Here is a 24,025-nt window from a genome sequence, read left to right as displayed (position 1 = left end):
ATTCCATAGTTAATTCCAGATTTAAAAAAAAAAAGCTTTATCCTTCCAAATCAGTTTGATATCACTGTCATATGTGGGGGGGAAAGGTTTTTGCAGAAAGATTCCCTGTGAAATCTATAGTCATGCCACTGGCAATCTCCTAGTTTGCTATAGTTTATTGTAAAACATTACAATTTGGGGTAAACTGAGTGAAGGATACACAGAATGTCTTTGGGTTATTTTTCCACTTTTTTCTGAAACTTTTTAACTTTATTTTGAAATAATTAAAAATGCTACTCATGAAAATGAAAGAAGATAAACATTGCAATTCCAAATTTAAAGTGAAAATCTGGGGGCACCTGGATGACTCAGTGGTTGAGTGTCTGCCTTTGGCTCAGGTGGTGATCTTGGGGTTCTGTGATCGAATCCTGCATCCGGTTCACCACAGGGAGCCTCTGCCTCTCTCTCTCATGAATAAACTCTTTTTTTAAAAAAAAAATAAAAATAAAGTGAAAATCTGAATGGTATTAGGAGAGCTTTGGAGTCACCTGACAAATGTGGTACCTCGGTGGAGGGACTGGGAAGCTCAGTAAAAAAGGCTTATATATATGTATAAGGCTCATTGTTAACTCTGGCAGTGATAAACATTACCTGGTCTTGTCGCTTTGCTCTCCCCCAACTCCTTGACCCGAGAGACCAAGCTAACTCTGAATCAGCTTCAGCTAACAAGGGACCAGATGAGTGGGAGAGAGGCCAGAAAGGTTGTGAAAACCGAGGTAAAGAACACTGTGCACATAATTTATTTAAGTCACTCTGGATCTGAGGCTAAAACACGGCGGATGCCATCCCGTGTGGACGGTCAGCCAGCGCTCCGCGCCCTTCCGGATCCAGGCCTGGGTTTCATCTGGGGACCTCCGACCGCACCAGGGAGTCGGCCTGGCTCAGGGCGAGTTTGTCCTTCTTCTCCTTCTGCAACACCTGCTCTTCCCACAGCGCCTGGTCGACCTGATCATCTGTGAGCACGACGGGCTTGTACTTCTCGTCGAAGAGGCGCTCGTTCGTCTCAGAATGCAGCTGATGGGGTCCGACGACGCGCAGATGGGCAGGCAGGTGCTGGAACTCCTCGTCGTTGATGTCGCAGTCGCGCATCCGGGCGGCCAGCACCCACCAGCGGCCCACGAAGCCCACGTCCAGGATCCGGTCCGGGAAGTCGGCCCAACGGGGCTGCAGGTAGCGGCAGCGGGCCTGGTAGAGGCTGGCCTGGGCGTCGACGGGCGCCTCGTACACGAGCGCGCAGAGGCCCAGGTTCACGTGGCGGAGGCGGCCGCGCCCCCGCAGCCAGAGCAGCCGCTGCACATAGTCCTCGGAGGCGCGGTTGCGCGTGGCGGGGGCCAGCAGCAGGAGGATGCCCGACGCGTCGAGCAGCGCCTCCTCGAAGGCCGCCTCGCTGGGCGCCAGCGCGCAGCAGGCCGCCGCGCCCCCCAGCAGCCCCGCGTACACGGCCGCCCGCCAGGGCCGGGCCCGCGCCGCCGCCGCCGCGTCCCCGCAAGCCTCGGCGTAGTCTCGGAGCAGCACGCGGGCCCAGGAGCCTGAGGGGAGAAGCGGAGCACACAGGTGAGAGCAGGCCGCCGTGGCCACCCTCCCGCCGCCGCCCGCCGCTACTCACCCAGCCGCGCCCACACGCCCGGCTTCGCGGCCGCCGGGCCACCAGATTCTTCACGGTTTCGGGACCAAAATCTCTTCAGAGCGGCCGTCGCCATTCTCTTCCGGCTCAGAGTCCGTTTTCCGAAGAGAAACGCCTCGTGTGCGAAGTAAAAGGCCCGGGGGCCTCCTGCGCCAGCGTCGACGGTGCCGGAAGTGGCTTCCCATCGGAACAAGACGGAACTCGGACCGCTGCCGGATGTTGCTGTCGGGTCGGAGCGCGGCCGGCGGAGGCCGGGAGGCGGGCCGCGCAGGCGCAGAGAGCCTGGGCCACGCCGGCTGAGGGAGCCTCAGGTGAGGGGGGCGGGGTGCACCTGTGGGGCGGGGGCGGCGAGTTCACCCCCCGCTCGGTGCCCTAGCGGCCTCGCTGGGCTCGGGGCTGAGGGATGGGCCTGGGGGGAGGGGCACCGAGTGTGGTTGGGGGCGGGCGTCATTGGCCTCTGTCCTCAGAGCGGGATGCGGTGACGCCCCTGAGCGACCATGGCAGCGGCCGACGAGCTGGCCTTCCACGGTGAGTGGGCGGCGACCTGGCCCGAGCTCCTACTCCCTCCGCCGGCCGGACCCTCCCACCCGGGTGCCCGCCGACAGCCGGCCTGAAGCCCCAACCCTGACCCGAACCCCGCTCCCAGCCTGAGCCTGGGTCCTAGACCTGACCCCATCCCGGAACCAGCCTTAAGTGGTGGGCCCTTGTGGGGCGGGGGGACACACCTTCCAACTCCCCGAAACTTAGGAAACTGGGCCCTTAGGTAACCCCAGGTGGAGTGTTGTTCCCCAGCTGAGCAGTGGGCCAAACCAAGTCTTGACTTCCAAAACATGCCTTTGTCCCGTATTCCTTCTCCATAGAGTTCGAGGAAGCTTCTAGTCTGCTGGCGGAGACCCCAGATGCGGCCACCACGAGTGGCCTTGGTCAGCTGGCCCCACAGGGGCACGTGGCGGTGGAGGTGGACTCGGGTGGTATCTACGGATCTGAGGAGGCTGAGGAGAGTGACAAGACTGCGGTGAGTGCCCCAGGCCCTGCCTGCACCCAACCCCGCCCCCACCCTCCGCCCAGGCTGGAAGGGCAGCCGCTGAAAGCCCATGCCATCCCTGCAGCTCCTGCAGGAGGAGAAGCAGCAGCCCGGATTCTGGACCTTTAGCTACTATCAGAGCTTCTTTGATGTGGACACATCCCAGGTCAGGCCCGGGAAGCTGGTGGTTTGGGGCCTGCGGTCACACGGGGGTCCAGCCACTGTTCACTGAGCCCTTCCTGGACACCAGAATGCTGGTGATGCCCAGGCGGTAGGACACGGGCCCCTACAGGAGCTGGTGGACTGTGATGCGCTGTCAGGATTATGGTGTGACGGGCTCGTGGGAACATAGTTGCATATAGTCACGCAGGTTAGAGAAGGGCCTCCTGGAGGAGGTGAGGAATGTGCGGAGACGTGAAGGGAAGCACGTATGGCAGGTGCAGGGAACAGCAGATGCAGAGGGCCAAAGGTGAGAGAAGGCGTCACGAGCTACCTGTCATGATCTGGTTGGAGAGTGAGGTGGGGGACAGGCAGGCAGAAGCCAGACCACAAAGGCCTCGTATGCTGTGCTAGTTTGAGTTTCATCGTGAGGGTGCTGGGGAGCCACAGAAGGGTTTAGAGCAGGAGAGGAAAGAATTGAATTGGAAGGTGGCTCAGAGGCCCCAGGCCTTAAACCTGGGGTGCAGAACAAGGAACATAGTGGAGAGAGAGGTAGGCAGGAGGATGCCCAGGATTTGACTGTTCCCCACCTCACGGTCCAGGCATGTCACAACATGACAGGCTGTTCAGGGCAGCCAAGCTAAGAGAACGGAGAAGCAAGGAGAAAGATGACCAACCCGGAAGAGTCCTTGAGAGCAGTAGCGCGCTAGGGTATTGAGGCTGGTCAGGGAAAGGGGCATCAAAAACTCAGGGAACATCCAAGCTTTTTCAGGCAAGGAGATGGGAGGTCAGCAGGGAAGGAGCCCCTAAGGGCAGGAGCTTGGCCCTTTCCTTTTTTGGTGGGGGGATGTGTGGGTTGGCCCTGTGCAGGCTCCCATTCTGGGCCCCACCTTGTCCCCAGGTCCTGGACCGAATCAGAGGCTCACTGCTGCCCCGGCCTGGCCACAACTTTGTACGGCACCATCTGCGGAATCGGCCAGACCTGTATGGTGAGTGGTGGTGTACGTTCAGCTCGATAATTCATTCAGCACATGTGGACCGAGTGCCAGCCCATGGATTCCAGCTGAGAAGAAAGTAGGGGCACTCCCAGAGGGCAGGAAGCACGCATTCCATCTGGGGAGACAGATACATAGAGGCTGCTGAGGGCAATGGGGCTCAGAAAAAAAGCAAACAGTTTAGAGGATGGGAGTTGCCATTTTGCAAGGTTGAGACAGGACATCTCTGAGGAGCATGCAAGAATGGGCCTTGTTAGGGATGAAGGTGAGGAGACATAGGGGAAGAACATTCCAGAAGGGGGCACAGGTCCAGTGGTGGGGCAGTATTGTCATTGGAGCAGTGAGCTGCATGAGGTCGTAGAGGTGACAGGATACTGTGCAGGTTTTGTCGGTCTCAATGAGAAGGGGTCTTAGTTAAGGACTCTGAGGCTTCCTCTGGCCATGGGGGGCAGGGGGGCGCAGGGATAGATGCCAGGAGACCAGAGAGGCAGTGTCCGCTGCCATGGTACAGGTGTGGGATGATGGGCCCAGCCCCAGGTGGAGAGCAGTGGTTGGACTGTGAAAGAGATCTCATGGTGGAGCCGACAGGACTTCCTGACACCCTGACACACCCGAGGTCGGGTGGGAGGAGAGAGGCAAGGGTGGCTCTTGGATTTCCATCGGGACTGCTAGAAGGATGGGACTGTCATTTACCAACTGGAAAGGCTGGGCAGGCTGGAGTTGGAGAGACCTAGACATGACGTGGAAACGCTGACTATAAAGCCAGTGGTTCACGGCACAGACCAAATTTGAGACATTTGGGAGTCATCAGCCTGGAGGGAGGTGACCTAAACCCGAGGCGGGACAAGATGGTGCAAGGGGTGAACACGGAGAGGATGGCTGAAGACTGGCCCTGGCTGGGTCCCTGTTATTGAAGGGGTTAGGGAGTCCCAAAGGTTGGGGAATAGCCAGGGATGTGACGTGCCAGAAGCAGGAGCATGAAGTCCTAAAAGCACATGGGGAGTGTTTCCAGAAGAAGGAAGCGATCAGCTACAGCAAAGGCGATAGAAAAGTCAGGAAAGCTGAGGGACTGAGGGCCAGCTCTGGGATCAGCCAGCCCAGGTCATCAGTGACGGGGGGGTGGGGTGGGGGTGCAGGTAGCCCCGAGCCTAGAAAGCAGCTGGGGTCCCAGCACAGTTGAGATGGGACAAGTCTCCTGTTCCGGGAACTCTGGGCCCCTCCCCACACCCTGCCCTGCCCACAGGCCCCTTCTGGATCTGTGCCACGCTGGCTTTCGTCTTGGCCATCACTGGCAATCTGACGCTGGTGCTGGCCCAGAGGAGGGACCCCTCGATCCACTACAGCCCCCAGTTCCACAAGGGTGAGTGAAGTGGGCTAGGCCTGGCACCTGCCGGGGCTGGGAGTGCACAGAGCCCCAAGGGTGACTGCCTGCCTTGCCCCACACTCCACAGTGACTGTGGCTGGTGTCACCATCTACTGCTATGTTTGGCTGGTGCCCTTGGCACTGTGGGGCTTCCTGCGGTGGCGGAAGGGTGTCCGGGAGCGCATGGGGCCTTACACCTTCCTGGAGACCGTGTGCATCTACGGCTACTCCCTCTTTGTCTTCATCCCCACCGTGGTAAGTGCGGCCCAGGGGTGGAGGGCACCAGGCATCATGGGGAAGGCCTGGTAGGCAGCTGCCCATGTCGCCCCCAGGTCCTGTGGCTCATTCCGGTCCCCTGGCTGCAGTGGCTCTTTGGGGTCATGGCCCTGGTGCTGTCAGCAGCCAGCCTGGTGTTTACCCTCTGGCCTGTTGTCCGAGAGGACACCAGATTGGTGGCTGCGGTGCTGCTCTCGACTGTCGTGCTGCTCCATGCCCTCCTGGCCATGGGCTGTAAGGTACAGACGGTCGCGGCCGGGGCGGGGGGCGGGCGCTGACCCCCCACCAACACTGACTCCAGGGGCCTCGGTCCAGTTTTATTTCTTCCAGCCGCTGCCTCTGGAGCACCTGGCACCACCGGCCCAGGCCACGTCTCTGCCTGCGAACCTCCTGCTGCCACCCACGTCGAGGCCTAAGGCCACTTAGGGCAGCCGAGCCTACAGGTAAGGGGCTGCTCCTGCCTTTCCTCCCCGTCTTGAGGAGTCCCAGGGCTGCTCCCAGGAGTCTCTCTCTTTCAGGTCCAACATGAGGGGACACCTATGCCTGCCCTGCTCCTCAGACAATGGCTGAAGGCTCCCCTGACACCTCAAGATCACTCTGCTACTTTCCAGACTTTTCTTACAAAGCAAACACTTTTATTTTCTATGCAAAGGTGATTCCGAGAATTTATATAAAGGCGGGAAAGGGGCAACAGGAAGCTCCTGGTGTGGCATTGCCCCTGGGCTCCCTGCCCAGCCTTCTGCTTTCCCTGATGGGACAGTTGGGAGAGCAGAGGGGGCCACCCCGGCCTCAACTGTGCCTGTCCTTCCTGGGTGCCCAGTGAGCTGGTCCCAGGGCCTAGCCTGAGCTCCACCGCATCCGAGTTTGAAGGTGTTAGAAACGGGGGGAGCAGAAGTAGAAGAAAATTGCCTGTGCTGAAACATACATTTCCTTGTTTATTTGTTTTGTTTTGGGGGGGAGGGGGCGGAGGTCCCTGCAAGGCCCCTTCCCAGGCTGGGGAGGGACCGAAATGCCATCATAGTATTAGGGACTGGAGCGTCTACAAATATTGAGGGAAACACACAGGCCTAATGTGAGCTACAAGGAAAAAGGACGCCTTCCACGATCGATCCTTGAGGTTTCTCATGTCTGCCCCGAGCGGCTGACAGTGACCCTTCCCTCCAGGCCCGGGGCCCACGGGGCCACCTGTTCGAACTCTTGGCAGGGGTGGGGGAGGGGACCTGCAGGGGCTCAGGGACAGGACAGCAGCAAGAGGCAGGGGCCGAGGACAGAGGGCCTTCCCGACAGCCGGGGTGGGTTGTACATTCAAGTGTGAGGTGAACCCTTTGGTGGGCGGGGGCCTCGGATCTCCAGAGGCCTGGCCCCACCCCTGTCCCGAAGACTCGGCAGGGCTGCCCCTCACCACTGAGCCTCTGAGTTGGGGAGAGGGGCTGCTGGCTCGGCCCGGCCGGCCTGGTTTCTCAGAGGGTCTGTGGATTGACACTGGTTCTTCTCGTAAAAAAATAAAATTAAAAAAAGCAGCATGTCACGCCCATTGTGACCAAGGCCTGGTAGTTGAAGGGGAGGCCCCGCCCAGTCAGGACTGCCTTCCCACTGGAGACAGGCAAAGGGGGGGGACAGGCGCCAAGGGACCGGGTGGGGTGGCAGCTGCTCCCCCCATCCCCCCCAACTCCCCGCCAGGCCCACAGCTGTCAGGCCCGGACACGCCTGTTACAGAAGATGTCAAACCCAGGTCAGGGTGGAGGGCAGGAGGGGGAAACAGGGCTCCCACGACATGATCTTGTGTAAAATATGGCAGCGACACACGCTCAGGGCCAAGATGTGGGTGGGCGGTGGAGTGGGGGCGGCGGCGGCAATGTTGTGTAAAAAAGTGTCCAAGTTCCCATAGCAAAGAGGGCCGTGACCGGGTGTTTGAGCTTCTCCGGTACAGGGGTGAAAGCCGCCCAGGCAGGGGGGGGGTGGGCAGGGTCTTCATTTGGTTTCCTGGTGCTGTCAGTCTGTTCCACGCCGGCGGGGCCTAGCTCCCATAGTGCATGGTGTTGGTCGGGATGGACATAGGGGAGGCCATGGAGATGGCAGGGCCGCCCATGGTGAACTGGCTGTTGACTGCGTAGTGGGCACTGGAGCCGCCGCCGCTGCTGCCCTGGGCGCCGGAGGACCCTGTGGGGGGTGCACGGGCGCTGAGGGGCCAGCTCCGCCCCCTCGCCCGCCCAGACCCGCGGCAGAGTCAGAGAGAGAGAGCGCAGGCGAGAGGGCAGGCGGGCACCCGGGGTCCGCGCTCTCACACCCGCGGGACCCCGCTCCCCCCGCCCACCGTTACCTTGGACAATCCCCGTGCTCATTATGGAGCCCATCCGGGAGTGGGTGTGATTGACAATCCCCGTGTTGGCTGCGCAGCAAGAGGGAGGGAGGAAGGAAGGGAGACGGCGTCACCGCCCCCAGCCCGGCCCACACTCTCATCACTAGGGTGTGGGGAGGGTGGGCGCAGCGGCTGCAGAGCGAGGCAGAGAGGAACGGAGTCGGGGGGCCTCCGCCAGGCGCCCCCAGAAAGAGGTGGTAGTGACAACTGTGGCGCGGAAAGCCCAAGCCCTGCCACCCCCAGAGCCCCTGGAGACGCTCACCTAAAGGAATCAGGTTGTTGTGGCCCACGCTGGAGCCGCCGGCGATAACACTGCTCAGGTCGTAGGCGGTCGGCATCCCTGTGCAGAGACGTAGAGGTCAGGGGCTGGGAGGTGGTGGCCGGCGCCCCAGTACCCGGCCCCTGCCTCGCCCACACGGGCTGCTCACCCGCCACGGCCATCCCGCTGCTGAGGTTGTAGGTGCTGCCCGTGTTCCACATGTTCTCGGAGGGGGACGTGTAGTGGGAGCCGGGTGGGGGCGAGGGCGTCGTGCCGGTGTATCTGCAGCACAGACAGGCCAGGGGTCGGGGCTGAGAGGCTGCCGGCCGGGAGGGGCACCCCGCCTGCGGGCTGCCAGCCCGTCCTACCTGAAGAAGGGGTTTTTCAGATCCAGGAGGTTACTGGATTTGGAGCCTGTCTGGTCTACCTGGGCCACAATACTGATGTCATAGCTCTGTCTGCAGAGAGGGCAGGGGAGGACAGCTATGAGCTGGCTGGGTAGATGGGGCCCCCCCCGCCTCTGGCGCCCCAGCGGCAGCTCACACCTTTTGTTGGCAATAAGCAGACATGTCCCTGAGAGCGTGTCCCCGGCCTTGGCGAACAGTGGTGACTGGAACAGGCACCGGACCTGGTACCAGTGGGTCAGGGGCTCCGTCGGGGCCGTGGAGAGCCACACTGTCATTCTGCCAAGCAAGGACAGGCACACGCTTAACCAGGCTGGAGCCACCACCCCTTGAGCTCCCCCCAGGCATCTCTGATGGGTCCCCTGGGGCCTTGGAGCTGAGACCGGCTGGCTGCCCGGGTGTCCCAGGCACGTGCTTGTGCACGTATATGCATACACATACACAGATCCACAGCCACGAGGGGGCCCACTCACCCTGACCTCTGTGCCAAGAGACAGACCAGGTCCCATGAAGGACAATCACTGAGAACAGGGTAGACACCCCCTCTCCCACAATAGTCTCTGGCTCAAAGGTGAGCTGTCCCTGCTCTTTTGGAGGGGATAGGGAGCCTAGAGGGCCTATCCTGTCCCCCAGCCCGCAGCCAGGCTTCTGCGCCCGCCAGGCCCAGGGGTCACAGCCACAGGGAAGTCGGACCCGGGCAGGTGGAGAGCGCAGCATGCTCTGCACTCCGCTGCACTCACATGGAGCCGATGAAGGCGACATCGAACCAGAAAGCCAGACCATGAACGAGCCCAGAATGCAGCATGTGGAATTTGAATGGGATTTCTATCCTGGAAGGCAAAGGGTGGTGATTGCTGGGGAAACCAAATCGGGACTGCCAGGAGAGAAGCAGGGTGGCTGGGAGAGGGGTTTTGGGGCCCCTGCCTGCCTGCCCCCCCACCCTGGGGCAGAATGCCTGTGGGAGGCTGTGCTGGCCCCAGACTCCAGCAGGAGCCAGGCTCGGGAGGAGGGGCACGGGTGCTGGTACCTGTGCAAATCTCCTTCTTTGGCTTCTAAGAAGTTCACTGTGTACTTGACAGACTTGGCCATCAGGATCCGGATGTCAAATGTGTCCTGGGAGAGACCACAGTGTGACTTGGCTTCAGGCACTGAGGCCAGCTGTGAAGGGGAGAGCTCTGCCCCTCTCCGGCTGGCCAAGGCCTCTAGGCCATTCGGCTACAACCAATTTGCCATTCTCAGACATGCTGGGGGAGGCCGCAGTGGTTCGCCACCATGGAGGGCCAGTAGTGCCGGCTCTCCGAATAACGATTCACATGCATAGGAACTTGGCAGTTCCCCTTCTGGGAGTTTAACCTACAGACACACATGTACATATACAAGCTCACACACGTGATCAGACTGTCCAGAGTAGACATACTCTGGACACCATCTAATTAAACCACCAATGTCCCACCCATAAAAGACCAAGAAAGAATGAAGAGGCTCTTTATGAACAGATGGGGGAAGGATCTCTGAGATAAACTGTGAAGTTAAAACGCAAGTCGGAGAGCTGTGCTGACGTCCACACCCAGCTATGACGGAGGCTTTGTACCAGACCAACAACGGTCCTGTGAAGAACTATGAGCTGAATAAAATACAAGGAAAAAAAAAGCCTAGTTGGAAAGTACTGAAGGGTAACAACAGCAGCCACAGCTTTGGGAGCCAAGATCCTAGAGAGAAGGGAGATGTTTTTTCGCCTGTGCCTCTCCCCTTGGGGCAGGACCTTCTGGCGGCCTTCCTGGATGAGGAAAGCAAAATGGGGGCTTGGGGTTATCAAGGCAGCTAGGATTCAAGAGGTCAAGAAACGAAACAAAAGGAAAATGCAGAAACATGAGGTGGATGTTCTACATGCACCTGGCATCTGGCATCTGCCAATTCCTGAGCTGCATGTGGAGTGGGGCCTAGAGGCAAAGAAATCAAGCAGAAAGCCATTGATAAGACATTGAAAAACTAAGGAAAGGTTCAGCTGTGTACTGGTGCTGGGAGGCTGGGACGAGGAGCACCAAGAGGCTCCCACCAGGCTTGCACTGAGACCACTGAAGGTGAGGCCCTAAAGCAGCGGTTCTCAAAATGTGGTCCCTTGCAGAGCACTCTCAAGGCCAAAAAGATTTTTTTTCTTTTTTAATATTTTATTTATTTATTCATGAGACACAGAGAGAAAGGTAGAGACATAGGCAGAGGGAAAAGCAGGCTCCCTGCAGGGAGCCCGACGCTGGACTTGATCCCAGGGCCCCAGGATCGCAACCTGAGCCACAGGCAGATTCTCAATCACTGAACCACCCAGGTGCCCCAATGCCAAAACTATTTTCATGATAAAACTAAGATGCTGTCTGTTTTCTTTGATTCACTCACCTGTGATACCAAAGCCAATTAAACACAGAAGCAGAATCCAACTGTCTCCAAATAAGCCAGACATTAAAAAGATTCGTAAGTTAAAAATGCCAACTGTTGGGGGATCCCTGGGTGGCGCAGCGGTTTGGCGCCTGCCTTTGGCCCAGGGCGCGATCCTGGAGACCCGGGATCGAATCCCACATCAGGCTCCCTGTGCATGGAGCCTGCTTCTCCCTCTGCCTGTGTCTCTGCCTCTCTCTCTCTCTCTCTCTCTGTGACTATCATACATAAATAAAAAAATAAAAATTAAAAAAAAAAATGCCAACTGTTCCCACCGTAAAGTTTTGGAAGTTTTTTTCTTAAAAATATATGTTAACATGTAATGGGCTTATTGTTATTTTATTTTAAAATAAATATATTTTTAATTTCTTGGGCTTAATTTTTTTTTTTTAAGTAGACTCCACATCCAACGTGGAGCCCAATGCAGGGCTTGAACTCATGACCCTGAGATCAAAACCCAAGGTGAGATCAAAACCCAAGGTGAGATTAAGAGTCAGACACTCAACTGACTGAGCCACCCAGGTACCCCACCTTGGGTTTCTTCTTTTTTTAAAGATTTATTTATTCATGAGAGACACAGAGTGAGGCAGAGACAGAGGGAGAGGGAAAAGCAGGCTCGCTCTGGGGAGCCTGATGTGGGACTCAATCCCAGGATCCCAGGATCATGCCCTGAGCCAAAGGCAGATACTAAACCACTGAGCTACCCAGTGGCTTGGTATTCATTTTTAATACCAAGAGATATTGACAGTATATCAACAGCTAAAACACTAACAAAAGCTCTTTGGGACCCTCCATTTTTAAGAATAGAAACAGGTCGCCTGAGACCAAAATGTTTGAGAACCACTGCCTTACAAGGAAGCCAAGAAATAGACCAGCAAAGTCCAGTCTGGCAGCCTCTAGATATGTCAAATGTCTGATAGGACCAAGGTAATCTATCTATATGGCTAATTGCCAGGAAAAGAAAAATCCTTGGGAGGAAAAACATCACCCAGAGCCTCCATCTAAGAGAGTAAACAAAAAGAAAAATACACTAACACTTATCTAGATAATAAAAGTAACCAGAAACTTATAGTATGTATGAAAAAAAAGGTAGAAAAAATGCATTTCAGAGACTGAAAAAATAAGCAGAATGAGATCCTAGGACTGAAGAATTAGAAAATCAACTTAAATAGCAAAGACTCGAACTAGAAGATGGATTAGTAGGAAATATGAAAATGAAGCAATTAGGAAAAAAAAAGATGAAAAATGCAGAAAAGAGTGTAAAAATCATCTGAGACATAGTAAAAACATCCTAGAAGGAGAAAGAGAATGGGGCAGAGGTAGCGTTTAAAGAGTCAGTACCCAAGGGTCTACCCAAGACTAGTGAAAAACATCAAGTGGGGGAAAACAATACATACCTTATTAAAACAAGAGACAGCAAAGCAGTTTAACAGAACCAACATTCAGAATAAATAGAAAAAAGATAAATTTCTACCCATGAAGACCAGTAATTACATCAAATGTAAAATGGTCTCCATGTTGTCGTTGAAAGACAAAAAATAATCAATTTGGTTAAAAAACCAATCCCAAATATATGCTGCTTATATGAAACAAACCTTAATAAGGGTACAGAAAAGTTGAAAGTAGAAAGATGGAAAAACACATATTGTTTAAAGATTAACCAAAAGAAACCCAGACTAGCTGAACTATTATCAGAAAAAAAGGAGAGGGGGGGCTTTAGGGCAACTAGTACTACTTGAGAGAAAAGGAACACTTTATAATGACAAAAGGATCGCTCCAAGAGGAAGATACAATCATCCTAAACCTGCCTGCACCTAATAACATAGTGCCAAAAAACATAAAGCAAAAACTCAGGAATGGGAAATCCACAATCAGTGAGAGGAAAAAGCAGAAAATCCCTCCCCTCACCCTCCCCAAAACATCAGTAGACAAAATTTGACCAACATGATTAACTAACATGACTTAATTGACAATATAACATTGTACTTAACAAGTGATAAATACACATTCTTCTCAAGTACACAACAACATTAACCAAAAGAGATCACATAAGTGGGCATAAAGCAACTGTCAACAAATTTCAAAAAAATGAAATCATAAAATGCATGTACTCTGATCATAAAAAGTCAAAATAGTATGTTGATTATGCTATATTTTGAGGAAAAAAAGGTTATATACATATGTATGTATTTGTGTGTTTATATATTTATATATTTGTATATGCACATTTAGATATAAAACTCCTGAGAAGAGAACCAAGACATACTGTTTGCCTTTAGGCTTTTCAGTTTTAAATTTTTTTGATTTTTTGAAACATGGGTCTATATCAGTTCAAAAAAATCTCAGTTAAAATCAATCAAAACCAGTTCACCCACAGTCTACTAGCAGCTTGCATGTACTGCATGCTTAGTGAGCATTAAAGCGCTCCACGTGCACTGCCACTTTATTCCCAACATCCCTGTGTCAAAGTTCTGCGTAGCGGCAAAAGCAAGAACTCAGAGGGGCAGTGGCTTTCCTCGGGCTGCGCAGCTCGCACGAGGCCTGACAGGAAAGACCATGCCCCCGTCTTGTCACCCCAGAGGAGGGCCACGCCCAGTGCTAACTGCAATAGTGCCTTGGGTGCCCCACTCACCACCACAGGCTGCCGGAAATACTCGTCCACCGCAGCGCCTCGGAGGGCTGACAGGTCCACTCCATGGAAGGATGGCTGGTACCTGCAGAAAGCCCCCATCCCCCACAGCAAGGTCACCAGCACAGCAGGAGAGACAGGTGGAGCAGGCTGCCTTTTCTCCCAGCTGGCCCTCATCCAGCCCAAGTCTTTCAGGTCCTACTGAGGATGAGGAGAAAAAGAGAAGCGGGCTGTCCCTGAGAAGGCAGGACACCCAGGTCACACTCACCAGAAGTTGGCCTTGGTGAACTGCTCCATGTAGAGCTGTTCATCCGTGAAGGGTGCAAGATGGACGTCACCAATGGTGGGGAACATGTTTCCTGGGAGTGGGGGGCAGGGAGGGGTGCTGGTGTCAGGGTGGAACATCCCACATGGCCTGGCAGAGCTTCCAAGTGGCCCCAGGACCCCCAAGCTTGGGATTTCCCAGCTTCTCTTTCATTCCTTTGTGCATTCGTGCAACACAGAGGCATCGAGCACCTTCTCTGCCACCGGCCAAGATGAACACTTGACATGCACTGACTCATTAAACTCGGACAGCCAGCCAGGGACGCAGGAAGGCCTGTCCCTCTGGTCCATTACTAGGGCTGGGAGGTGGGAACGCACCTGCCAAAGCCTCAGGGGTAAGTACGTGGTGCCCGGGGTGCAGCCAGGCCTCTGGGTCCCTGATCAGTCAGCCAGGCGGAGTCTCTCAGGTGCCACTGTCCATGGACAGATGTGCAGCCAGGGAAAGTGAAGCAAAGCTCTCTGAACAGAGGGAAGCTGAGCCCTTGGCTACACTGTCAGGGCCTTACATGAGGCCAGGGGCTGGGTGGGGGTTTAGCTGAATCCCACGCTCTGGCAAACAGGGTGGGCCACTTGGCTGCCCTGGTGCGGCAACTGGTCTGAAGTGGGAAGGGGCAGGGGGGCAGGGTCCTCTGTCTGTGTGACTCAACAGGCTGATGAGTCTGAGCCAGTGGCAGAGAGAGCACGGCTCACGAGGCCCCACCCACTTCGGGTAGTCCAGGGCCCCAGGTCACCTGGTCTCCAGATGTGGGCCTCCCCCACTTCTATGCAGGAGGGGGGCCTGAGGCAGGAACCTGCCTTCTCTTCCAGCTAGAAGGCTCAGCCGAAGCCACTGGGATGGGGGAGGGGGAGACCAACCCAGGCTCAGAAGCCACCCTCCAGGCCGAGCCCAAGGGAAAGGGCTCCTGCTCTGAAGGCACCTACAGGTATCTGGCCAGGGACACGAGTCCCTTCGATCCCCCAAAGAGCATCTGGAGATGGAACGAAGACACACGCAGGCTGGGGGCAGGCTGGGGGCAGGCTGGGGGCAGGCGGCCTGACCGCGCACCAGGGCTTGGCTCCCATCTGTGCTCATGTCCTAGAATGAGGAGCCCACCCTGCTGGGGCGCACCCCCGGCCAGCCTAGCCTACCCGCAGGACGGAAGGGGAGCAGATCCAGGCCAACCCCCAAGGCAGCCTGGCTTCCCACACTCACACCTGCGACACAGGCCCCAGCCGTGGGAAGTGGTAGCCACATCCTCCCTCCAGGGGCGAGCCGGAGGCCAGCACCCGCAGCCCAGATCCAGGGAAGCCAGGGGACCGAAATGGGTGCTTCCCCACAGAGCTGCCCGTCGTCCCCTGGCCCCCATGGGGCGTGCCAGGCCCCCAGCTTTGCATGTTCTGCCCCATGGCTGCTGCCCTGGCCAGGATCCTCCTGTGCCACATGCACACACGCGTGTATACACACGCATGATCCCTTGCTAGTACGGAAATACTTGAGACACAGATACAAACCCAGACCCAAGCATGGAAATGGACCTACCAGCAGATGTTCCAGGCCCTCGTGCACAGACCCCCAGGGACACAGATTAGATCTGAACAGTCAATGACCCAGGTGCGTGGGTAGGCAGGCACAGTGACACGCACAGGAGGCCACAGAAGGGCACACCTTCACAACACAGACGGTTGCTCCCCGACCCTCGAGAACCCCAGCCCACTCTCATGCACACACGAACTCCCTCCTTCGTCTCTCTGGCTCGGAAGCACTCAGGGCCTGTCTAGGATGAGGCCTGTTGTGCCAGGAATGAAGACAAAAGGCCGACTCCTCAGGCAAGTGGCCACCACAGAATACCTTCCGCCCTATCACAACCCCCATTCCCAGCTAGACACTGTCCTCACGACCCCAGGGCGTAGGATGGCAGAGGCGGCCCGGAGGCTCTCGGGGGGCATGCGGGGAACCCCCTCCATACTCTGGCTGGGCAGGGCAGGTGCATGTCTGGCCCAGTAGTCTCGAGGCCGCAGCCAGCTAGGGTGGGGTGGGGGCTTGGGGGTAAAGGCCCAGATGCCCCCAGCACCCCAGGCTAGCAAGGGACAGAACCATAGTCAGACCAACTGGGCAGCAGCCAGGGGCTCTGCGAGGGGACCCCCATGTGGCAGCCGCCCGCGCTAGCAGGGACACTCACCCCCGGGCCTCAGGTACTTCTTGGCATGGAGGTAGCTCTCGAGCATGCGCTCGTTGAAGAGCATGTAGCCCATAGGCTCGGAAATGATGATGTCCACCTGCTCAGGGAGCGAGACTTCCTCCACCTTCCCGGGGATGACCACGATGCGCTCAGTGAGGTTGTTACTCTTCACCAAGACCTGCAGGTGGGTGGGGGTTCCAGAGGCGTCACAGGGACCCCTGCACCCAGTCACACCTTGGGTGGTCCCCAGGCCCCTCCTCTCAGGGGAGGGCTGCCACCCACCCACCGCCACCAAACCCGCCCCTCGCCTCCCCCGCTGGCATCCTAACCATGGCCATTACCAGCCCCAGCCCTCTCAGAGCCTCTCCTGCGGCAGCTCCCGGTCCCCTGGTGTCACCTCTACCCTTCGAGGACAACGACTGATAGGAATAGACAGGCTGAGTGGGCTCTGCTACAGCCACCAAAGCTAAACTGGGACACACCCTCCAACCCAGCGATTCCAGTGCTAAGAATGTGTCCTACAGACATAACTGCACGCAAGAGAGGGGACACGTGTATAAGGGATTCAGCGCAGCAGGTGTTTGCATCGCAATGACCTCGAAGGTTAATGGCAGCCTAACTGCATCTAAACAAAGGTCCCGCCAGCCCTGGGGGCAACAGGATGCTCTGCGGCCAGGCCATCGAGAGGGTGAGGACGCTCTCTTTAGGTGGGGACACAGATCATCCCAGACGTGCTGTCCAGGGAGCGGGGCTGTGTCAGAGGAGGAGCCCGGGACAGCTCTGGAGAGCTTCCACACAGGTCTGTCCTGCTCCCAGGGGTGCTGGGCGGCTGGGGCCAGGGGAGGGAAGCATCTTCAGTTTACCTAACTTTGTGGCTTTTGGGCTCTGAACCTTCGTAATAAAGGTTTCAGTACACGAAAAGAAAAAAAGCAAACAAAACCCTGTTGTCACCCACATTCCGTGAATGTACAGGGGAGCTCGAAGTGAGGGACACTGGCCGGGGAGCTGAGGTCCCAGTCCCACTCTGGTCTGTGTCACTGTACAATCCCCCCACCCTGGAAACCAGAGGCCGTGCAGACAGCAGACCGGCCCCAGCCCCACGGGGAAGAGCACACACCCTCAGGCCCACCCAGCCCTCCCTCATCCAGTAGGTTCTGGACAAACTAGAGAAGCGGGGTGCTCCGTGAGTGAACAGGCTCAGAGCCCAAGCCCGAGGACAGGCCGGGACCCTGGTGAGTGGCTGACCTCGGCGTGCTGGGCCATCGTGCTGGCCTCCACCGCATAGATCTTCCTCGCTCCAGCTTGGGCAGCGAAAAAGGAGAGGATCCCAGAGCCGCAGCCAACGTCCAGAACAATCTGGAGTAGGAGGGGGGCAGTGAACACAAAGCACCAGTGACACGAGGGTGATCACGAGGAACATGCCCATCCTGGGCGCCCACTGGGTCAGACCCTCCCCACTGAGTGTGTTCCGGCCCCATGGCTCCCTGCCTCACCACCCAGGCTGGCTGCACCCAAGGCTGGCTTCTGAGAGCCACCTGGAGCACGTGGGAGCCCGTGGGGTGACAGGAGGGGAGTTCCGAAGACTGCTAGGACGCGAAGGCCATTAACACTCTCAGGCCAGATTTTGGGCCGTGCTCAGTCTCTGCAGCGCGGCGGACACCTAGAGCTCCCCTGGGAATGAGCTCTCACTGGGGACACCGCTGTGTCCTGCAGCACGACTGAGGCTCGGGGCCAGCCAACCAGGCCTACAGGCAGGGCAGAAAGTCAGCGACCTGACCCCTGACCCACAAAGCATCTGGGCAACCAGAGAGGGGCGCCCGCGGAAAGCACAGATCTGACCAGCGGGGCCAAGGGTGGTGACACCGGGCAGAAGCTAAAAGGCGCCCTTGCAGGGCCTCAGCGGCCCCAGCAGGGAGGCAAGGGGCTCGGTGGCAGCATCTCCGCACTCTGTGCTGACTGGTGGCCGGCGGCTCACCCAGTGTGCCAAGCCGCCCCAGCCCCAGGCCCAGCTGTGCACCACCCACCACACGGGCTGCTGGCCCCGCCACGTGGACTCTCACAAGAGTCCAGGCTCATGTTTAGAAAACCGACCCGGTCCCGGATCAGACTGACGGCTTCCTCCGGGCGACATGCGTGAGCTTTCTAAAGCAGAAGTGCTCCGGGAGCAGCAGCATGCCCAGAGGGAGAGCCCAGACGGCGTGCTTCTCGGAGATCCGGAGGAACCAGGCAATGGTCTCCACACTGGGAGAGCTGGGAGGGATGTGGCCAGAGGCAGGTGCACTTCCCAACCCCCAGTGCTGTGCTGCCAATGTGCTCACGCCAGTGCCCAAGAGAAAGGGCAGGATGCCAGGCCGTGGGGCTCAGGCCCCAGGGCTCGGGCTGTGTCCTGGGGGCCACGGACCAAGCTGCCAGATGAGGCAGATCCGCAGAGACCATGTGGAGCGCCTCCCAAGATGAGCTGAGAAAAACACAAGCTCCCATTGGTTCAAAAGGAAAAACGGGCGCTTGGGTGGCTCAGTCAGTTAAGCGTCTGCCTTCAGCTCAGGTCCCCGGGGTCCTGGGATTGAGCCCCCACATCAGGCTCCCTGCTCTGTGGGGAGCCTGCTTCTCCCTCTCTCTCTGCCACCCACCATACCCCCGCTTGTGCTCGCTCTCTCAAATAAGTAAATCTTAAAAAAAAAAAAAAAAAAATTACAGGGATGCCTGAGTTGGCTCAATGGCTCAGGGTATGACCCCAGTCCGGGGATTGAGTCCCATATCGGGCTCCTTTCGAGAAGCCTGCTTTTCCCTCTGCCTGCATCTCTGCCTCTTCTCTCTGTGTCTCTCATTAATAAATAAATAAAATCTGGGATCCCTGGGTGGCGCAGCGGTTTAGCGCCTGCCTTTGGCTCAGGGCGCGATCCTGGAGACCCGGGATCGAGTCCCACGTCGGGCTCCCGGTGCACGGAGCCTGCTTCTCCCTCTGCCTGTGTCTCTGCCTCTCTCTCTCTGTGACTATCATAAATAAATAAAAAATTTAAAAAATATATAATAATAAATAAATAAATAAATAAATAAATAAATAAATAAAATCTTTTTAAAAATTACAATATATCCACATGACGTACTGGTGTGTCCCAAGACATGCACACACGAACTCCCTACATGGGGAAAAATACTTTGCAGGAAGAATCTAGGAAGGATAAGGTCCTATTTTGTAAATCACTGATTTGGTTAACTAATTCTGAAATATATAAGCTGATATGTACACGGGGGAAAATTTGGGAAAAACCCTTACTGTTGGCAGTGGTGGTTTTCAAGGTAAACGACAGAGGCTTTCCACGCCTGCATCATACACGCTGGGTTTTTACAACAAGTAGAGTTTGCTTTTGTAACCCGAAAAATTCAATGACAGACTCAATGAGCAGAGAAAAACAGAACTACAGACGAGGACACAGTGCAGCGGCTCAAGCCAGATGGAAAGGGCACGAGGGCAAGCGGAAGGCAGGGCGGGCCACTGCACCACCGGCCAGGGTCCAGCTGGGGGGCGCCAGGCGTGCTCACCTTGTCCTTGAAGTCTGTGTGGTTCTGCAGGATTGCGCGCTGGTAGGTGCCCGTCCGCACGTAGTCCTGCATCATGTTCTGCTGCTGGGACAGGTAGCCATAAAACTGGAACAGAGACAGGCCAATGGCACAGGGCACGCGGCAGCACAGAGGGCCGAGGTCCTGGCCGGCCCTGAGACAGAGGAGGGCCTGCCGTGGGCCCACAGCTCCCTCGGGAGGCTGCACCCCCTCTGCCGACCTAGACCCCACTGGCAGCTGCCGGCTGCTCCAGGAAAGGAAGCGGGAAGCCAGAGGCCCCAGGAGGGACACTGCGACCATCACCATGGCCAAAGTTTGCAGCAGGATGTTGCCTGGACCTGGAAGCCACCCAGGAGAAGTCAGAATTTGCCACGGGATGGGGTGCCGGGATTAGGGGCCGCCTGCCCCATCTTAGGGTCCCCAATGAAGCAGAGTTGTAGATCAAACAGAACCCTAGAACTCAGAGCGCCAGGGAGGTGAGGTGCTGCAGGGTCTCCCTGTAAGACAACGGGTGATCGGAAGGCAGTGTGGCACCCGGGCAGGGGCACAGGCTTTGGCATCAGGCAGACCTGGCTTCCCATCTTGGCTCTGTTGCATAATAGCTGTGTGACTTGGAGCAAGTCACTTAACCTCTCTGAGCCTCAGTTTTCTCATCTGTAAAATGGGGACAATAATAGTACTTACCTCCTAGGGTTGTTGGGAGGATCAAGTGCTCTGTATGTGTCAAAGTGCTTACACCAGTGCCTGACACGCAGCACAGGCTCAGGATAACTGTGCTATTGTTACTCAGAACGCCTGTGGACCTGAGCTCCACCTGCACTCACATTCTTCCAGCAACCTTCCTAGGCAGGCCCTGACATCTCCGTTTCATAGATGAGGAAACTGAGGCCCAGCAAACAGACACCTGCCCAAGGCTACGTGGCTAATAAGGGGCAGAGCCAGGATGAGCACCGAGGTGGGCCTGCCCCGTGCTGCGCGGCCTCCCAGGGGCCATCCGGCGGCAACAGCCTGGCCAGGAGTGCCAAGTACCCACCTGGAAATACTGCACGGCAGAGGACTCCTCTGTGCGCTCGCTGAACACCGACCGCTCCAGGGTGTGGCCCCGACAGGTTTTCAGGATATTATAGAAGGAACAGAAATCTGGAAGGGGGAAGCCAGGTCATGACTGGGCATCTCAGGGGTGGGGGCTGAGGGTCTGTCTAGGTGCACACCCCAACTCTTCTACCTTGAGCACACAGTCTTGGTGATTTCTTTTTCCCCAAAATGATGTTGGAATTTAAGAAGAAGCTGCCCCTTGGTGGCCAGCACAAGAAGGCAGATGTCCCGCACTATGGGGTGAGCATGCTCTGCGCAGCCAGTGGGGGTGAGCCTAGCCTCTGCCAAGCTAGCATCGGACCTGCCGCAGACTGATCACGGTGAGCCCAGCCAGCACCTCCCTATGGGGTCTGTGGGGGTGGACCTGAATGAGGGTGGAGGGTGGTGGAACAACAGTGTACCAGTATCTACTACGCTGGAACCGTACACCCTAAAATGGTTAAGAGGGCAAACTTTGTTCTGCATATTTTAACAATTTTAAAAGTAGGACGGGGGCAGCCCGGGTGGCTCAGTGGTTTAGTGCCACCTTTGACCCAGGGCCTGGTCCTGGAGACCCGGGATCGAGTCCCATGTCGGGCTCCTGGCATGGAGCCTGCTTCTCCCCCTGCCTGTGTCTGCCATCTTCTCTCTCTCTCTCTCTCTCTCTCTCTCATGAATAAATAAATAAAATAAAAGTAGGATGGTATTTGTAAGGCAAAGCTCCTAAAAAAATGAAAATATGCGGTCTGGGACGATGAGAAAGTTCTGGAGGCAGATGGTGGGGAAGGCTGCACAGCAGTGTGAGCACATGCAGAGCCCCTGGACCCTACACTTAAAAAAAAAAAAAAAGGTTAAAATAGTACATTTTTGTTATGAGTACTTTACCTCGATCTCAAAAACTGACAGAATTAAAAGGGAAAAAAGTCAACTCTAAATATTCATAAAACAAATTTACACCAATTCATAACGTGCACCCCTGGTGGTGGTTTTAAACACGGACTTTGGATTATTAATTTAAGTAAAGAAAGAAACGGAGCAGGGGGATCCCTGGGTGGCTCAGCGGTTTGGCGCCTGCCTTTGGCCCGGGGCGCGATCCTGGAGTCCCGGGATCGAGTCCTGCATCGGGCTCCCAGCATGGAGCCTGCTTCTCCCTCTGCCTGTGTCTCTGCCTCTCTCTCTCTCTCTCTCTCTCTCTCTGTGTGTGTCTATCATAAATAAATAAATAAATAAATAAATAAATAAATAAATAAATAAATATTAAAAAAAAAAAAAAGAAAAAAAGAAACGGAGCAGGCTGAAGATGACCTCTGGAGAGAGGTGGCCAGTCACCGGGCTGCTTCCTCCACCACCTGGCCTCCTCTGGCCCCCAGGGCATGGGTACAGCCAAGGGGGCTCCCCAGGGAGCTGGCAGCAGTGGGCAGGCAACCTCTCCACCTGGGCTCTCCTCCCAGCCCTGGGCCCACTGGGCTCACTGGCCTCAGCCAGCCTGGACCAGGCCTGGCTGCCACGCCTTGATGTAGTCTCCAGCCCCAGGCCACCTCCACTGCTCAACCTTCTCCACCCCCAAGCCACCAGAGCTCAATAAACCCTCCTCAGTAACTGCCTATGTCCCCCTTGGATCCCCAAAACCGGTCTGCTCAGAACCCTCCCATGGCTTCTCTATGCGCTCAGAACAGAGCTCAGCCCGCCTCAGGATCTTGTCTTGCCCCCATCCTCCGCTGCTAGGAGGGCCAGGCCCCAGACTGCCCCACGGGCTCCTCCGTGAGGCCTGGGGTGCAGCCAGGTGGTAGGGCCAGGCTTCCTGAGCCGAACCCAGAAGGACCCAAAGGATTCATCAAGGGAAGGTCTGGGGCAGTGTTCCAGGTGGCGAGGACGTACCCGACCCACGGACACTTCTCTGCCTGGGAATAATTTCTGACGGCTCCGTGGGATAGATGGGTGGGCCATGATTTGACCAGGCTCCAGGTCCCCCTCCAGCCGTGGCCCACGGCCTCAGTCACCTGGCTCTGGGCTCTCTGGGTGTGTGCCGCCGGGACAGAAGGGATACGTACCATTTGGTGTGGCGAACTGGATGAGGACACTGTTGCAGCCCAGGGTGATGATGAAGGACTGCTTGCCCACGCGGCTGCACTCTGTCTCTCGGGACACCGAACACTTAAAGACGCACACATCTTCATCTACGAAAGGAGACAGGCAAGCGTGAGCCAGCAGGTCCCTGGGCCAGCCGACCTTTGTTCAAGTCGTGTCCTTGCCATCCCTGCCTCCCTCTCCCCACAACACCCCAGGTTCTTCTGGGGTACCATACCACCCACACTGGAAGCACTGGCACGCGTGCCCTGCCTGCACAGCCCGTGTAGGGACACGGAAACAAAGCGTGTCTGTGGCTAGGAGGGCTGTCCACGGAGCAACCAAGACTGAGAGTGGGCTCGGGGGGCAGTAGCCAAGTACCATGTGCCCAAGCAGAACATCCTGGCCAGGGGGATCCCTCTCCCAGCACCTCCCCTCACGGAGCACCTCTGGGTGCCCAGGCCTCTGCTCATCCAGGGGCACTGAGATGGGAAGAGAGGCAAGAAAAGAGCAACTGTGGCATGGTCAGAGGGCCGCAGGGACCCAGCTGAGGGAGCTTGCTCTGTTATGTATGGGGGTGTGTGGCAGTCAGCGTTCACAACTGAGCTGGCGGAGGGGCAAAGGTAACAAGAAGGAATTCCTGGAGGTGCTTCTGCTTCCTTCACCTGAGTCCCTGCCCTCTTGTATTGATGCGGCACAGTGATCAGGAGCATGACCCCTGGAGCCAAACGGCCTGGGTTCATGCCCTGCTTGCACTGCTCACTATTTGATTTGAGTGGGTCATGTAGCCTCTCTGAGCCTCGATTTTCTGATCTGTCAAATGGGGCTAATGGTGGGGCAGGCACGGGGCACAAAGCACCCAAGAGCTGCCACTATGACTATTAGTGCTCTCTGGTTCAACAAGTGTGTGCCTCCCACCCCCAGCCAGTGAAACTCAGCCTTCCCAGGAACAGGATCAACCAACATGCCCCGGAGGCCCTAGTGCAGTGCAGCAGGACAGACACAGCAGCTGGGTCGTATTCTTAGCAAAAGCGTCTGCCCTGGTCAACCCAGTGTCTACCCTGGTCCTCTCGTGATGATGCCAGATCATGGGGAAGTCAGCAACACAGCCTGCCTGCTCTCCCAATGTGCCAGGAGACAGGAAAAGGGCTGAAACTATTCCAGGGAAAGGAAGACTGAAGACATGTGACCAGTGAAGGCCAAGGGGGACCCAACTGGAGCCCAGTGAAAACCTCACCAGTTATAGAGGACAACGGAGGGATGGGAGTGTGGACCAGAG

At 56.6% G+C, this 24,025-nt stretch overlaps 3 protein-coding genes across 5 annotated transcripts in view; 1 reads left to right on the top strand and 2 right to left on the bottom strand.

The window, feature by feature from the left end:
- Window positions 1-761: 761 nt before the first annotated feature.
- On the bottom strand, window positions 762-1,859 carry TIMM29 (translocase of inner mitochondrial membrane 29). Its single transcript, XM_041762043.1, has 2 exons — window positions 1,646-1,859; window positions 762-1,568 (listed from the first exon to the last, which is right to left on the bottom strand). The coding sequence occupies exons 1-2, from the start codon at window positions 1,737-1,739 to the stop codon at window positions 880-882; spliced, it is 783 nt and encodes a 260-aa protein (XP_041617977.1). The 5' UTR covers window positions 1,740-1,859; the 3' UTR covers window positions 762-879.
- On the top strand, window positions 1,838-6,404 carry YIPF2 (Yip1 domain family member 2). 2 transcript variants are annotated; one of them, XM_041762042.1, is made up of 10 exons: window positions 1,838-1,974; window positions 2,131-2,191; window positions 2,524-2,678; window positions 2,773-2,853; window positions 3,748-3,835; window positions 5,085-5,201; window positions 5,293-5,459; window positions 5,537-5,719; window positions 5,796-5,923; window positions 5,999-6,404. In XM_041762042.1, exons 2-9 carry the CDS (start codon window positions 2,161-2,163, stop codon window positions 5,904-5,906), a joined length of 933 nt encoding a protein of 310 aa, XP_041617976.1. In that variant the 5' UTR covers window positions 1,838-1,974; window positions 2,131-2,160; the 3' UTR covers window positions 5,907-5,923; window positions 5,999-6,404. The 2 variants fall into 2 exon arrangements, with proteins under 2 accessions (XP_041617976.1, XP_041617975.1); XM_041762041.1 differs by having other exon boundaries at window positions 5,782-5,923.
- The window catches only part of CARM1 (coactivator associated arginine methyltransferase 1), a 42,114-nt gene continuing 24,491 nt past the window's right edge, over window positions 6,403-24,025 (bottom strand). Inside the window, exons 2-16 of one of the 2 annotated variants that reach the window (XM_041762039.1) lie at window positions 22,731-22,856; window positions 20,639-20,745; window positions 19,588-19,692; window positions 17,290-17,400; window positions 16,045-16,222; window positions 13,830-13,920; window positions 13,565-13,646; window positions 9,530-9,615; window positions 9,243-9,332; window positions 8,644-8,781; window positions 8,467-8,556; window positions 8,268-8,380; window positions 8,102-8,179; window positions 7,801-7,869; window positions 6,403-7,640 (exon numbers count right to left, since the gene is read on the bottom strand). In XM_041762039.1, coding sequence (XP_041617973.1) covers window positions 7,498-7,640; window positions 7,801-7,869; window positions 8,102-8,179; window positions 8,268-8,380; window positions 8,467-8,556; window positions 8,644-8,781; window positions 9,243-9,332; window positions 9,530-9,615; window positions 13,565-13,646; window positions 13,830-13,920; window positions 16,045-16,222; window positions 17,290-17,400; window positions 19,588-19,692; window positions 20,639-20,745; window positions 22,731-22,856 — 1,607 coding nt within the window. In that variant the 3' untranslated portion in view covers window positions 6,403-7,497. The remainder of the gene's footprint in view (window positions 7,641-7,800; window positions 7,870-8,101; window positions 8,180-8,267; window positions 8,381-8,466; window positions 8,557-8,643; window positions 8,782-9,242; window positions 9,333-9,529; window positions 9,616-13,564; window positions 13,647-13,829; window positions 13,921-16,044; window positions 16,223-17,289; window positions 17,401-19,587; window positions 19,693-20,638; window positions 20,746-22,730; window positions 22,857-24,025) is intronic. The other variant, XM_041762040.1, reaches the window with a different exon arrangement.

Source organism: Vulpes lagopus, chromosome 7 (assembly GCF_018345385.1).
Source record: "Vulpes lagopus strain Blue_001 chromosome 7, ASM1834538v1, whole genome shotgun sequence".
NCBI lineage: Eukaryota > Metazoa > Chordata > Mammalia > Carnivora > Canidae > Vulpes > Vulpes lagopus.
The sequence above is the reverse complement of the archived record's forward strand: the minus strand, read 5'-3'. Positions and strand labels throughout refer to the sequence as shown.

Bases quoted from the DNA above. Each gene is read 5' to 3' on its own strand.
- TIMM29 (XM_041762043.1), bottom strand. From the start codon at position 1,739: ATGGCGACGGCCGCTCTGAAGAGATTTTGGTCCCGAAACCGTGAAGAA. The intron at 1,569-1,645 runs GTGAGTAGCGGC...TTCTCCCCTCAG, and splicing joins GGGCGTGTGGGCGCGGCTGG to GCTCCTGGGCCCGCGTGCTG.
- YIPF2 (XM_041762041.1), top strand. From the start codon at position 2,161: ATGGCAGCGGCCGACGAGCTGGCCTTCCACG. The intron at 2,192-2,523 runs GTGAGTGGGCGG...CCTTCTCCATAG, and splicing joins CGACGAGCTGGCCTTCCACG to AGTTCGAGGAAGCTTCTAGT. The intron at 5,460-5,536 runs GTAAGTGCGGCC...TGTCGCCCCCAG, and splicing joins TTGTCTTCATCCCCACCGTG to GTCCTGTGGCTCATTCCGGT.